A 16318-nucleotide genomic window follows, 5' to 3' on the forward strand; every position below is an offset into this window, starting at 1 on the left:
AACTCTCCCCTTGCGAGCTCCGTTGTCAATTCCCCTCGCGAACTTTGAGTCCCTCTCAAAAAATGATTAACTGAAATTTGAATATTTCAAACTTTGTGTTTGGTTATATCTAACGATCCCTAATTCCAAATTTATGGTTTAGATATATAAAAAAGATATCTCAGGTTCTTCGTTGCTATCCATTAAGCTCCCCAATTTCAAGCAAAGCAAAAAATTCTAATTGAGTTGAGTTTTGAACATGCAGATTAGTTAGACAACTGAATTACCAATCTTTATTATTATTGCAACAAACACACAGATTACACTAAAAGCTAGTGAATCATACACTTGCAGATGACTTATCCAAACACAAAGATAAGACATGAGTTTATTATTATTGCTATAAACACACAGATTACAGTGAAATTCAAAAACTAAAAACAAGGAAAAAAGTAGTGATGAAAACGAATGCCACTTTCGCGGGGAACACGATTGCATTCGCACATGCAACAAGCCTTTTAAACCCATAGCTGACCCAAATGGGACGAGTGAAGTCTCGTGAGGGTTTCCAGAGACGTTACCCACAAACATCATGCATACTGATCATCAACATCTGACTTGGGAGACTGAGTAGATATCCACCCCTCCAGCATCAGGTGTTTTTTGGTTGAGGCGTAATTCGAATCTGTTTTCAATGAACGGCCTGGTTAAGAGGTCGCTTTGTAAGTGACGTAATCGGCAGCGCGTGATTAGGTTGTTGCTGTCAGGTGGTCCGACATGCTCGACCTTGAATAATGTGCAAGCCCAATTGTCTTTGGTTTCGTTTCGGTCAGCAGCTGCGGCAAGGACCAATAGCCTGTTTTGGTCCACCCTTCTCAAGTAGTTGCCGTTGTAGGAGCATTTGATATGCACGTAATTCTTGTCGGCGTAGTCCTCATTGTTTGGCTTCTCGGTGGTGAACTTTATGAACCTGCTATTTTCATTGTCCTCAGAAAACTGGACAATCTCATGAAGGTCACTTTCTGAATCAAGTTGATAGCGCAAATACTTGTTGTTGATATCTGCTTTCAGCAGAAAAGGGCTTGGTAGTACTGGTGGAGCCATATCGTATAGTGTAGTTGGGATTGGGATGGCCTCTCTTTTTTGTTCTCTGTTGATGATCTAATTTGCTTGCTGTGAATGTGATGCTTAGTTCAAACCTGCTATCCTATTTATAAGAAAATAAGAACAAGCTAGCTCAAGTTATGGTCTTTTATTAATATTAATTACGACAAATCAGTTTCCCATCTCTTTCATTGATATGAACATGGCTGATCTCATTGGTATGGCGCAATATTATTTGTTAAATTTGCTGGGCGGGTTGATTTCTTTGTGTAACTCTTCTGCCAATTCTGCAACTTGTAGACGTAATTCCCATTACAAAATAAAAAAAAAAAAAATCCAGAACTCATGTTAGATAAATAAAGACTTTTTATATCATAAAATAAGACTTTCTAACTTGTTTACAAGACTATAGTGAGAAGACCAAACACATTGATGGGTGAGCATTTTCCTTCAACATCTGTTCTGTGCGTTTAAATTGAGCGTGGAGTCTTTTTTAGCAATTAAAAGTTTTGTATCATGTAATTGACTTGGTTTGATAAGACCTACATCTAGATGACTTGGTTCTGAAGACTAATGTAAAACCTTATGTTGATATTTCTTGAGGGTGAAACATCATTTGAGAAACGTTTTGGGCCTCATTACAATTTTTTTCATTTATTTTTTAAGTTTCGGCTTAAATATTCTACAAAATACATTTTTGGATTTAATAACAGGTAAAACCACTTTCAAATATCTTGTGAAGTTTTTCTTAACGTCACGGAAATTTTTTTACAAAATTGAAACATTTGCATTTTTCACAAAAAATGGGGTTTGTCAGTTTTGTAAATTTGTATAAAAATCTTCATTAAGTCCATTTCTTTTCACATTCACCTTACCATGAGGCACGTAAAATTAATTTATAACTTTCCATCGATACTTGAGTATAGACCCTTGTTAAGGCAAAGAATTGGACTTCACTATAATTTTTTTATTTTTTATTTTTTTTAGGTTTTGGCTGAAATATTCTATTAAAACTAAATTTGTGGCTCAATAATTGGTCAAACTCCATCCAAACGCTTTATAAATATATTGACCTAATGCTAACGAAAAATATTTTGTGAAGATTAAGGATTGGGATTTCTCACAAAAAATGTGGTTGCTCACTATTTTTCCTTAGTTTTGCAAATTTGTGCACAAATCATCGTTCAATCTATTAGTTTTCATCTTTGCCTCAGTGTGATGTTTCTAAAATTAATGTAAGAGTTTTTGTTCATAGTCTTGAGTATATACCCCATTTAGGCAATGTTGGATCGCACCACTGTTTTTTTTATATTATTTTTTGGGTTTGGATTAACGTATTCTATTAGAAATACATTTATGGCTCAATAATTGGTAGACCACTTTCAGATGCCCTATAAAGATTTTCTTAATGCTCTTGAAAAATAGAAAATTTGTATTTTTCACACACAAAAACATGGGCTAACACTAACGATTTTTAGGTGATTTTGCAAATTCGTACAAAAATATTATCAAATCTTAAGCCTTTATAATTCTTGTTCTAAATGGACTGTATGTCAATCGTACAAGATTATAATCACATGATAAACACACTGATGGGTGTGTAATTTCCTACAATATCTTCAAAGTGCGATTAAAATGAGCGATTGTCGACTTTCATAAAGTAGTATGGGTATCGGTCTTTTATTATTGCAAGCTTTTATAACTCTTGTACTAACAATTTGTACAAGTATATAAATGGATTAACAGACTAACAGTTTGGATATAAATGAAGACTAAATGAGGGACTTGATTCTCAACTTGCACAGTACACAGGTATGAAGTCTTTTGTTATAATTATATACTTATTGTCTAGTTCATTAAGGTATTGGTCTCTAAAAGAACTGGATTTAGAGAACGAAAGTGCAATCAAATGAGAAATATATTAGTCTTTCAAAAACACATGGCTGCAGATGTGTAGTCGTCTTTTATTTATTTATTTGAACAAACAATTGTATCTACACTAAGGGGTAGAAGAGTGGGCTAAACCTTAGAATGGGCTTACAACAATAATGTGGTTCAACTTCACCTTTGACGATAATTGAATCTAAAACCTTTCACTTAGAAATAAAGAGGTATACCACCACACCGTAGTATTAAGTAACATGACAGCATACAGCTATAGGTGTGGAGTCTTTGTTAGCAATTAAAAGTTTTGTAACAAGTAATTGACTTGGTGTCATAAGGCCTACATCTAGATGACTCGGTTTTTAAAACTAATGTAAGAGTTTCTGTTGATATTTCTTGAGGGTGAAACACCGTTTGAGAAACGTTTTGGGCCTCATTACATTTTTTCACTTATTTTTTAGGTTTCGGCTTAAATATTCTACTATAAATACATATGTGGCTCAACTATTGGTAAAACCACTTCCAAATGTCTTGTAAAGATTTTCTTAATGTCACAATAAATATTTTACGAGAGTTAACACTCATTGTATTTTATTGGTTTTGCAAATTCTTATGAAAATCATCATTTAGTCCATTTGTTTTCACATTCGCCTTACTGTGAGGTACTTAAAATTAATGAATAACTTTCCCACATTAAGGCAAGGATTTGGGCCTCACTACAATAATTTTTTTTTTTCATTTAGAATTTTTAGGTTTCGAGTTAAATATACCATTAAAACTAAATCTGTGGCTCAATAAATTGTAGAAACTTGTCCAAATGCATTACAAATATAAAACTTTCGAAATGCATTACAAATATTCTCTTAATGCTAACAGAAAATATTTTGGGAAGATAAAAGATCTGCATTTCTCAATAAAATGTGGTTGCTCACTGTTTTTAGTCGGTTTTGCAAATTCATATAAAAATCTTTATTAAATCTATTTGCTTTCACCTTTGCCTCACTCTTGAATATAGACCCCGTTTAGGCAATGTTCGGCCTCACTGCTATTTTTTTACTTATTTTTTGGGTTTTGGTTTAAATATTCTATTATAAATACATTTGTGACTCAAAAATTAGTAGAACCACTTTGAGATGCCCTATAAAGATTTTCTTAATTCGCACAAAAAAAATAGAAAATTTGCAAACATAAAAGACGTTGGTCATGATTTTAGGCGATTTTGCAAATTCGTACAAGAATCATTATTAAATATATTTTTTTCAACCTTATCCTCACCAGGAGGCTTTTAAAATTACTGTAATAATTTCGGTTAATATTTCTTGAGATGAAACCCCATTTTAGCAATGTTTTATGCCCAACTAATATGTTTTCAGTTAATTTTAGGTTTCAACTTAAATAATCTATTAGAAATGCATTTGTGGCTCTATAATTGGTAGAACAACTTTAAAATGTCTTATAAATATTTAATTAATGTTCAGTAAAATATTTTGGGAAAATATAAAATTGCATTTTAGACAAAAAAAAAAAGCCACGATTTTTATACGGTTTTGAAAATTTGAACATCGATATTTTTACATTAAGGGGAGGGTGAGTTTGGCTAAGCCACACAAATGGCAACCCAATTTGGTATCAAATTCGCCATCCACAAGATTCGAACCTAAGACCTCCCACTTCCAAGTGGAGAGGAATACCACCAGATCGTAGTACTGAGTGACAAAAAATAATCAACAAATCTACTTGTTTCACCTTCACCTTTCCTTGATGTTTTAAAACTAATGTAAGGCTTTACGTTAATATTCTTGAGTTCAAGGCCGAATTTATGCAATGTTTTGGGCCTTACTACAACAGCAACACACAACAACAACCAAGCCTTATGCCATTAAGTGGGGTCTACTGTACACCACAATGATCGTGTTTGCACCAAATCTTTCGCTAGCTAGAAATACTTCATATAATTTGCTAGTCTTTTTCCAAGTCTTCCTAACTTTTCCTCCACCCCTTTTGCTTTGAGCCTCTATCTCATAGTCGCCTATTCTACCATAACATTTGTAGATATTTGGTTCATGTACCCAAACCATCTCAACCAATTTTCTTTCATCTTATCTTCAATGGAGACCCCTCCCACTTTACCTGTCATGCTCCGATCCCGACATTCTTCTAGGATTGACATGTGACGTCACCCATAACATGTATATATAACATACCCCGCCTCCAAGATATGTACAAGGCACAACTCATAGTCCAACTGCGTAGTAATTTTTCGTACACTTTATGGCTGCATCTAACCTCCTCGTTAGACTGCCTACGTACCTTAAACAGGGATCAAGCCATTCATAGTTCGTCTTTCACTACACTCAAACAATCATCACGAGGAACATTCGACAAAGCACAATAATATTCTCTAGTCATCTTGCCATTCATACACACATATGCTTCCAAACACCATTCAATAATCACAACAATCAACAACACATACAATAAATAGAAATGCAGGGTTAGAGCCATATAGTTTGGCCGAAGCCTACATCTCTGAATCTGAAATCAAATCCAGGTAACAAACAAGTCAAATGATGCAATTTCGGACCACTCAACGAAATCCATCAACATCGGGTTCAGAACCACTCTGCGAAATCGCAGAGTAGAAGGGATTCTGAACCTCTCAACGAAATAATAGTGGATACGATCCCGAACCATCATTTAATGGAATCGTGGATTAGAAGGGATTTCAGACCATCACTTAATGGAATTGAAATGGATATGATTCCGAACCATCATACAATGGAATTACGGATTAGAAGGGATTCCGAACCATCACTCAACGGAATCCAAGTGGATACGATTCCAGACCATCACTCAAAGGAATCATGGGTTAGAAGGGATTCTGGACCATCACTCAATAGAACCCCATCGTCATGGGTTAGAAGGGATTCTGGACCATCACTCAATAGAACCCCAGCGGAAACCCAGTTCCGGATTACTCAATGGAATTGAGCGGAAATCCAAGGAATATAGCAATGGCTTGAAGAAACAATACAAGAACCAAGTACTCAATTTGGAAGGGCTGAACAAAACAAAAGTGAAATAAGGAAAGAAGATGGGAAACAAGTTCTGTGTCAATCCAACGGTCAGATCGTCAATTCATATAATAACCAAGTAGCGGCCGACTAGGTGGTCAACTATGACACTATATTAGAATATCAGGATTTCACTAATGGATGTCATATACGGAATCAGGGTATCAAATTTAGCCTAGGATGGTCAGGTGGGGTCTCGGCCCACGCGCCGATGCACGTGGTGGCCAGCCGCGCCCGACCCGCCGAAAAATTCAACTATTTAAAAAAAAAATACTAAATATTAAAGGCATGTAGATCTCAATGAGGGAAGTAATTTTCATAACTGAGCTAAAGTCCAATTCCGATGGAAAGTGCTCGGAATTTCCCTCGATCCACCGAAACACTAGAATTTGGGTGTCCTCGATTCGACCTCCATAGTAGCTTCGATGCCTCCTCCACTACTTAGGATTTGTTCCTAAGGTTGTGGGGAGCCTTATGGTGGTGGTGCTTGACGAAGTTACCTTCGGATAGGATAGATCGCCACCACGAACCTTGTCGCACCCATTGTGCGGGTTTAACAATTTTAAGGTCAAATTCCATTTATTTTGGGGTGGAATGGATAGAGGGGAGGCCATGGAGTGTTTCCCCAGGAGGTTGTTTGACATGGTTCGCCCAAAAAACCGATGAAAAACCGTTAGAAATGGCTACTCGAACTGGGTTGGGTCACGCAGGAAAATGGGTCAAAGAGGGGATCTGATTCCCCCATTCTTTCCTCCCTCCTTTCCCCTTCTTGCTCTCTTCCCCCATTGGTCACTCCCCCTCCTTTTCTTTCCTGCAACCTCAACTTCCTCTCTCTTGCTGTCATCTGGCAGCTTCTAATTTTTTTATTTTTTCCAGAAACTTCTAACATCTCCTTTCTCGTCCCGATTCACGAACAGCCTTCACCTATGCGCTCATGGGGTCGAGCTCAATTAGAAAACATTAAGCGTGACCTCCAAAGGTCTACGGATTTTAAATGATTATTTTCAAAAATTCAAACTTTGTAATTAATAATTAAAATATAAAATTAATTTAAATTCACAAAAATACTATAAAATCATGCGAATACAAAATACGTAAATTACAATAGTGAAATCTAACAGCGGAATTTCACATTACCTTGGATGTCCTCGTTGTTAATCCAATCATTTTGACACCCCGACCCCAATAACACAAGTTACGAGGTCGAGATATCTTGGCCGTCACTAAATTGACCATATGGCCCCATTGAGGGATGACTTCACAAGCCAACTTAATAACGAAGCCATAGTAAGATGAGTGCGATATTAGTGAATTTGAATTCAACACATTCATTAATAATAAATCTAGGTTGCTGCAAAATTTCCTAATCAATCTCCCTACTTGGGAAAATATATTCAGGGTTTAGATCCCATTATTATCACATCATCAGAGCTGTCACGCCCCGATCCCGACATACGTCCAAGATCAATACGTGACGTCCCTAAATGCCCGTAACTCAACATACCCCGCCTTTTGGATATGTACAAATTATAATTCAAGATCCAGATGCATAATAATTTTACGTATACTTTATGGCTGCATCTAACATCTTCGTTAGACTGCCTACGTACCCTCAATAGAAATCAAGCCATTCGTAGTTCCACTATCGTCAACTCTAATCTTTCCATAAAATACTTCTAACAGAAAATCATAAGGCACCATATTACACATCAACCTTATGTCAACAACAATTATCATCTTTCATACACGCATGTAATGTAACCCATTCTCACACAGATACTTTCCAATTCATCCATCATATAGATCACTCTGTTTCACATAATACCGCAAATCATAGTATGTAACATATCAAATAACCAACAAAGCACAATGTTATTCTCAAGTCACATTAATCAATTACTCTAATCATAATAATCTCAATCATACCCAACGTCATTCCACAATCACATTAATTAATTAATCATGAATCAAAGATACATGATCTTAGCATTTAATTGTTTAATCAATGAATACAGTAACATATCATTTCACAAATTTAACCAAGGAACTCTATCAACTCCGAAAGAGTTACCCATACATCCAACGGATCATTTGGAACAAATCACAACAGCTCATAATCATAATCTCATACAACACCATGAAAAGTAAGGCTAGAGCAACACAGTTCGGCCGAAGCCTACATCTCTAAAGTTATCTCTATCCAAACTCAATAAAACCCAAGGTGAACACAATCCCGAACCATCTCTCAACAGAATCACGAAGTAGGAAGGATTCCGAACCAGCTCTTAACGAAATCCAAGTGGATACGATTCCTAACTATCACTCAACGCAATCGCGGAGCACACTGCATAACCACCACTAAGTGAAACCCAAGTTAGATATGATTCTGGAACATCACTTTATGGAATTGTGGAGTAGAAGGGATTCCAGACCATCACTCAACGAAATCCAAACCAGGATACAATTCAAGATCATCACTCAACGGAATCGCGGAGTAGAATGTGTAACACCAATAAATAAAACAAGACATGGATCAAGTTACTCAATGTACAAAGACTCAACGGAATGAGGATGAATAATGACACGTGGGTTGAAACATGTTTCGAAGGCAACCAACCCCATAACAATGGTTAATGGTCCACTTCTAGCCCTCACATTTCATCACCTCAATCCAATCATACAATACAAACCTTATTTCCAATGCACAAGTCAAATCATACATAATGAAAAGAGATCAATGACCAAAAATAAAATAACACTTCAATAGAATTCACATTTAATTAACATGGGTCTATTACATATATATATATATATATATATAACTTGAGCCAAAGAAATCATTTTTCTGCAGCTTACGTAACAGCCCATTTCCAATTCATATAACAAATCCCAAAATACTTCCAGGTAGCCTAGAAGCATGTATACAACATCCAAAACTAACATGACTCAAAATTAACAAGAAATTGACCTTTTGAACCAAACCCTTGATCAAGAAATTTGATCTACACACCCAATCTGAAATACCCAACTCTAATTCATGTTTAGACTAGTTCATTGAATGATAGAAACCCTAAATAGAATTAAGAACTCCAATATATCATGGCAGTTTCAATTCAACTTAAGAAAGTTAAATTCGAAAATCAAGATAATGAAGTAACAAGGAATTTTACCCTTTAAATGTTTGAATCCTTCCTTCACAATCACGTTCTCTATCTCCTCTCTCTCTGATTTTTGCTTGAAGAAAGAAGGATTTTCTTCCAACAGCAATGGAAGAGCCACCTCCTCTCTGTTTCTTTTTCTTTCCTCGCAAAGCCAGGAAGAATGTGGAAGAACGTTCTTTTCCCCCTTTTCTTTCGCAACTCCCTTTTTCCTTCTCTCCTCCCTCCCTGTTTCTTTCCTTCTTCCCCCCGTTGGTCCCTCATTTTCCTCCTCTGTTTCTTTTTTTTTCTTTCTTTTCCCTCTTTTTCTCGCCATTCTCGTGGCTTTCCTTTTTCTTGTCTCCTTCAGCCACTCCCGTGGCTTTTTCTTCTCATTTTTTTTTTGCAACAACTTCAAACATCTGTAACTATACTGTTATAATCCGAACTTGCAAACGGCTTTCGCCTATGCGTTCATGATCTCGATATTCAACAATATAAATTGTGACCTCGAATGGTCTACGGATTTTAAATAATTAATTTCCCGAAAAATAATATAAAATCTCTATAATACCAATACGTAGATTATAATAATGAAATCCAGGAACGGGATTTCACAAGAGCAGCTAGAAGTTTCAAGAAAACACATAAAAATGTAGTGCTATGCATAATCAAGAGTGCGATCATGCAAAAATTACTGACAAAATAAATATGCAGTAGAGGAATCATCACCCAAAATCCAAAAAATGATACCTCACTGCCAAGTCCACTTGCCACCACTGAGGTTCTCCTGATTCTCGCTATGTCCGAAGGGGTTGATAAACAAAGTATGAGTGGATCAAGTTCTATCTCGTCAAAATCAATCGAATAACCTCCATTTTGAAATATGCTATTGTAGAATTATCAAAGATACGGGCTTAGGGCCCACATCCAACAATATCGATATAGTCCCAACTTGGTAATTACTACCCGTACAATCCGTTAGGTGTGAGGTTTTATCACAAAAGCCTTGGTGTTAGATGGGGTGAGGATAGGATATTTAAACTCCTCTGTACTTAGAGATATAGTTGATGTGAGATATTTTAACACCTATATATATTTATATAGTAAAAACTACATACATAATAATACTACCATAATAGTGGTCACAATCAATTCATCTTGCACGTCATATCAAAGAAAGTAAGTCATTCATAAAATCAAAGTAATAGAATATGATTTTATCAATATCGTAGATGATTCTTATAATCAAGTATACACACATTGGTGCGACTTCGATTCCAATGATCTCTCCCTTTTAACAACTAACTATATTTATTTCATAAACGCTATAATTTGTATTTATGAAAAAATGATTTAATCATATTAATTATGCATAGTCCCGTCAAGTTGGATAGTAAATGTCATAAATAAGGCTTTTTAGTCAAAATGAAGTCCTTGAGATTTGCCTAACTCATCACCTTGGTTCTTGAGATTCAAAATCAATAGAAGTGGTCCTTGAGATAGTCCACCACCAATCATTATGGTCCTTCGGTGAAAAATTGTGTTAAATAAGAATGAAAATGATAAAATTACCCTCAATGTAATAAACAATAGGCCAACATGATTTGACAAAATTTGAGGGTATTTTTGTCATTTTATCCTTATTTTATGGAGATTTTTTCACAGAATAACGAAAATGATTGATTGTGGACAAACTCAAGGATCAATTCTATCGATTTCAAATCTCAGGGACCAAAACGAGGAGTTATGCAAATCTCAAGAACCATCTTAACTAAAAAATTATTATTCCTAATATCCTAAGAGTGTTGCTACTCCCACCCCGATGTCTTATTTCTCCACCCACTCTAAATTAAATATTTTGTTTACAAATTTATCCTCTTGCAAAATGGCTTTGAAGGACCTAAACAAAAAAGGATTTTGACAAAGTAAGACCTAAAAAAATTCAATTTGAATATATATAAAAAAAAAGTTTAGAAAAAAAATTCAATTTGCTTGCTGTGAATGTGATGCTTAGTTCAAACCTGCTATCCTATTTATAAGAAATTAAGCACAAGCTATCTCAAGTTATGGACTTTAATTAATATTAATTTCGACATATCAGTTTCCCATCTCTTTCACTGATATGAACATGGCTGATCTCATTGGTGTGGCGCAATATTTGTTAAATTAGCCGTTCGGGTTGATTTCTTTGTATAACTCTTCTGCCAATTCTGCAACTTGTAGACTTAATTCCCATTACAAAATTTTTAAAAAAAAAAAATCCAAAATTAATGTAAGATAAATAAAGACTTTTTATATCATAAAATAAGACTTTCTAACTTGTATACAAGACTATAGTGACAAGATCAAACACATTGATGGGTGCGGATTTTCCATCAACATCTGTTTTGTGCGTTTAAACTGAGCGTGGAGTCTTTTTTAGCATTTAAAAGTTTTTTATCATGTAATTGACTTGGTTTGATAAGACCTACATCTAGATGACTTGGATCTGAAGACTAATGTAAAACGTGCTATCCTATTTATAAGAAATTAAGCACAAGCTAGCTCAAGTTATGGTCTTTAATTAATATTACTTTCGACAAATTAGCTTCCCATCTCTTTCATTGATATGAACTTGGCTGATCTCATTGGTGTGGCGAAATATTTGTTAAATTAGCGGATCGGGTTGATTTCTTTGTATAACTGTTCTGCCAATTCTGCAACTTGTAGATGTAATTCCCGTTACAAAATAAAAAAAATAAAATCCAAAACTCATATACGATAAATAAAGACTTTTTATATCTTAAAATAAGACTTTCTAACTTGTATACAAGACTATAGTGACAGGATCGAACACATTATGGGTGCGCATTTTCCATCAACATCTGTTCTGTGCGTGTAAACTGAGCGTGGGGTCTTTTTTAGCAATTAAAAGTTTTGTATCATGCAATTGACTTGGTTTGATAAGACCTACATATAGATGACTTGGTTCTGAAGACTAATGTAAAACCTTTTGTTGATATTTCTTGAGGGTGAAACATCGTTTGAGAAACGTTTTGGCCCTCATTACAATTTTTTTCATTTATTTTTTAAGTTTCGGCTTAAATATTCCACTATAAATACATTTGTGGATTTAATAACAGGTAAAACCACTTCCAAATATCTTGTGAAGTTTTTCTTAATGTCACCGAAATTGTTTAAGGAAAATGAAACATTTGCATTTTTTCACAAAAAATGTGGTTTCTCAGTTTTGTAAATTTGTATAAAATTCTTCATTAAGTCCATTGGTTTTCACATTCGCCTTACCATTGGGCTTCACTACAATTTTATTATTTTATTTATTTTTTAGGTTGTGGCAGAAATATTCTATTAAAACTAAATTTGTGGCTCAATAATTGGTAAAACTCTTTCCAAATGCTTTATAAATATATTGTCCTAATGCTAACGAAAAATATTTTGTGAAGATTAAGGATTTGGATTTCTCACAAAAAATGTGGTTGCTCACTATTTTTCTTTAGTTTTGCAAATTCGTACATAAATAATCATTGAATATATTAGTTTCTTGATATTCTTGAGTATATACCCCGTTTAGGCAATGTTGGACCTCACTACTGTTTGTTTTTATTATTTTTTGGGTATGGGTTTAAGTATTCATTAGAAATACATTTGTGGCTCAATAATTGGCAGACCACTTTTAGATGCCCTTTAAAGATTTTCTTAATGCTCTAGAAAAATAGAAAATTTGCATTTTTCACATAGAAAAACGTGGGCTAACAATCACGATTTTTAGGCGATTTTGCAAATTCGTACAAAAATATTATCAAATCTTAAGCCTTTATAACTCTTTCTAAATGAACTGTTTGTCAATTGTACAAGATTATAATTGCATTATAAACACACTGATGGGTGTGTAATTTCCTGCAATATCTTCAAAGTGCGATTAAAATGAGCGAATGTCGACTTTCATAAAGTAGTATGGGTATAGGTCTTTTAATAGTGCAAGCTTTTATAACTCTTGTACTAACCATTTGTACATGTTTATAAATGGATTAACAGACTAACAGTTTGGGTATAAATGAAGACTAAATGAGGGACTTGATTCTCAACTTGCACAGTACATAGGTGTGAAGTCTTTTGGTATAATTATAGACTTAATGTCTAGTTCATTAAGGTATTGGTCTCTAAAAGAACTGGATTTAGAGAACGAAAGTGCAATCAAATGAGAAATATATTAGTCTTTCACAAAGCACATGGCAGCAGATGTGGAGTCGTTTTTATTTATTTATTTATTTGAACAAACGATTGTATCTACACTAAGGGGTAGAAGAGTGGGCTAAATCTTAGAATGGGCTTACAATAATAAAGTGGTTTAACTTCACCTTTGCCGATAATCGAATCTAAAACATTTCACTTACAAATGAAGAGGTATACCACTAGACCGTAGTACTAAGTAGCATGCCAGCATACGGCTATAGGCGTGGAGTCTTTGTTAGCAATTAAAAGTTTTGTAACAAGTAATTGACTTGGTGTCATAAGGCCTACATCTAGAAGACTCGGTTTTTAAAACTAATGTAAGAGTTTCTGTTGATATTTCTTGAGGGTGAAACACCGTCTGAGAAACATTTTGGGCCTCATTACAATATTTTTTTTCACTTATTTTTTAGGTTTCGGCTTAAATATTCTACTATAAATACATATGTGGCTCAACTATTGGTAAAACCACTTCCAAATGTCTTGTAAAGATTTTTTTAATGTCACGAAAAATATTTTATGAGAGTTAACACTCATTGTATTTTGTTGGTTTTGCAAATTCTGATGAAAATCATCATTTAGTCCATTTGTTTTCACATTCGCCATACTGTAAGGTACTTAAAATTAATGAATAACTTTTCCACGTTAAGGCAAAGATTTGCGCCTCACTACAATTTTTTTTTTCATTTAGAATTTTTAGGTTTCGAGTTAAATATACCGTTAAAACTAAATTTGTGGCTCAATAAATTGTAGAAACCTTTCCAAATGCATTACAAATATTCTCTTAATGCTAACTGAAAATATTTTGGGTGTTGCAGTCCTATTAGATTAGGAATACGATTGTGTAAATCCTAGTATATCTTGGAATATCTCTTATATACCTATTAGGAGTAGATTACCTATTAAATGTTGTAATCCTAAAGGGTAAGGAATTAACCTTCTTACTATTATAAATAAAGGCATAATGAGGTGAAATAACACACACCCATAATTACACATCTCTCTCTTCTTCTTCTCTATTGCCGTACCTTTCTCTCTCTCTATGGCCTCCATAATTGTTCAGCAAATTATACCTACAACACGTTATCAGCACGCTTTTGACGCTGCTCTAAAGAGAGTTTATTCTTCAATCAGGAGAGTATTGCGTTTTAATCATTCTTTTTGTGATTAATTTATTATTTTATTGAATTGATCTACATGCTATTGATTCATCTTTCTTTGTTGAACGTGATACAATGCATTAGAGATGCAATTCCAGCTTTCCAAGAATGAACTTCTACAAATTCAAAGGCTTTTATTGTTTTCTGCCAATCAGATACGCTTAAAATGAAGGAAGATATTTGAAATGACCTTGAAGCATGAAAACATTCCCCATGACGCATGAACCCCCTATGTTTATATTTTGCTTCCGATCTATATATTGTATATGTTCATATATTTGTCAATATATATATATATATATATATATATATATTTGTTACATGCTTACGCAATTAAATTGCTATGTGGAATTGTGAGTCAAAGCATATAAATAAATTAGAAGCATATTAGGGTTTTTCAAACCCTACATATCGAAAAAAATTCTTTAGGAAAAACACTAAGCCAATGTACCAAGCCAGCAGCTTGTCAGCGTCACCAATGACTTCAATCTGACATCTATCTAACATTAGCAGCCTCTGTCTGTGCTTGAGAACCAAGCCTAGACCTGGGTTTCCTTCTGATGGCCTATAACTCTTGGCCCACCAACTAGCATGCTTATACTTGCGGGGCTAGTTCTGCATCGAAGCTAAAGCCTAAACGTGTTGGGCTTCATCGTGAAACGCCAACAGCGCAAAGCTACAGGGCTCTTTCTAACACAGCTCGTGTCCCAAAAATTACAAGCCTGTAGCTTGCTTTGCAAGATGGGCTGCACATCTGTTTTTCCTCTGCCCACTATCAACCAAAATGTGTTGCTTTCTCTCAGCCTGCTGCCACATGCACCTATGACCTGAGCTAAAAAAGCCTGTAATTTTTGCAGGACCGTGTATTGTAGCCAACCAAAGTGTGTTGGGCTGCATTCGTTTTTCGACCCAATGCTAATTTTTGGCATTCTAAATAATTTTAACCCGAATGTTATAATTATTTTTGCTTCTACAATTGACCCCAAATGGTCTTGATATATTGAATTAATTAAAAGTGACATGCAGTCCATTAATCTGATAATTAATCCAAAATTATTGGACTAAATCCCACTTTTGGACATTAACGATTCAATAATTTATTTCTTTTCTTTGAACCGTTGACTCACTTTCGTAGTCCCGAAGCACTCACACTTGAGTTCCCGAAAAAACTCAAATCCACTACACGTAGTTGTATATTGCATTTTGTGTTTCTTGCAGGAACCTCTCTTTTATGAACTAAATGTTCATAAACTTAATTGAACCTGTACTTTCAAATTTAGTGCCTTTGAAACCCGAAGTTTTCATAAAACAATACACCCATGAAAACCTGATCTTTTTCATGAAAACTATGTCTTAGAACTCGAATGTTCTCACTTTGATGCTTATGGATGATTCTTTCCCATAGTAACAATCACACTTGTTCCCTCCAATTCAGTGGATTGTCGAACCGTCACAAGTGTGATTTTCCTGATTTGGACGTTTCTAATAAAAACCACTTTATGTGAGGTATAAGACGTGAATCTTCACTTGACTATCAAGAAGCTGAGAAACCATTGAAGCCAACAATGGCATGGAAGAGCTGAATAAGCCTCCACCATGATCTTCATTCGAAGACTTATGCTCAAAGCATTACAAATGGAAATACCTCCCGATCAAGGATTCCATTGCTTTTTGGCTCGTTTCTATGGACTGTCTGATCATGAAAGACATTGCCTAAAGCACACCATGACTACGTCCATGAATGAGT

The 16318-nt window shown here is 34.8% G+C and overlaps 1 protein-coding gene across 2 annotated transcripts in view; it reads right to left on the minus strand.

Moving 5' to 3' along the window:
- Positions 1-262: 262 nt before the first annotated feature.
- The window catches only part of LOC126585162 (uncharacterized), a 54045-nt gene continuing 37989 nt past the window's right edge, over positions 263-16318 (minus strand). The window contains exon 2 of one of the 2 annotated variants that reach the window (XM_050249556.1): positions 263-949. In XM_050249556.1, the coding sequence (XP_050105513.1) occupies positions 586-949 (364 nt within the window). In that variant the 3' untranslated portion in view covers positions 263-585. The remainder of the gene's footprint in view (positions 950-16318) is intronic. The other variant, XM_050249555.1, reaches the window with a different exon arrangement.

Source organism: Malus sylvestris, chromosome 10, assembly GCF_916048215.2.
Source record: "Malus sylvestris chromosome 10, drMalSylv7.2, whole genome shotgun sequence".
Taxonomy (NCBI): domain Eukaryota; kingdom Viridiplantae; phylum Streptophyta; class Magnoliopsida; order Rosales; family Rosaceae; genus Malus; species Malus sylvestris.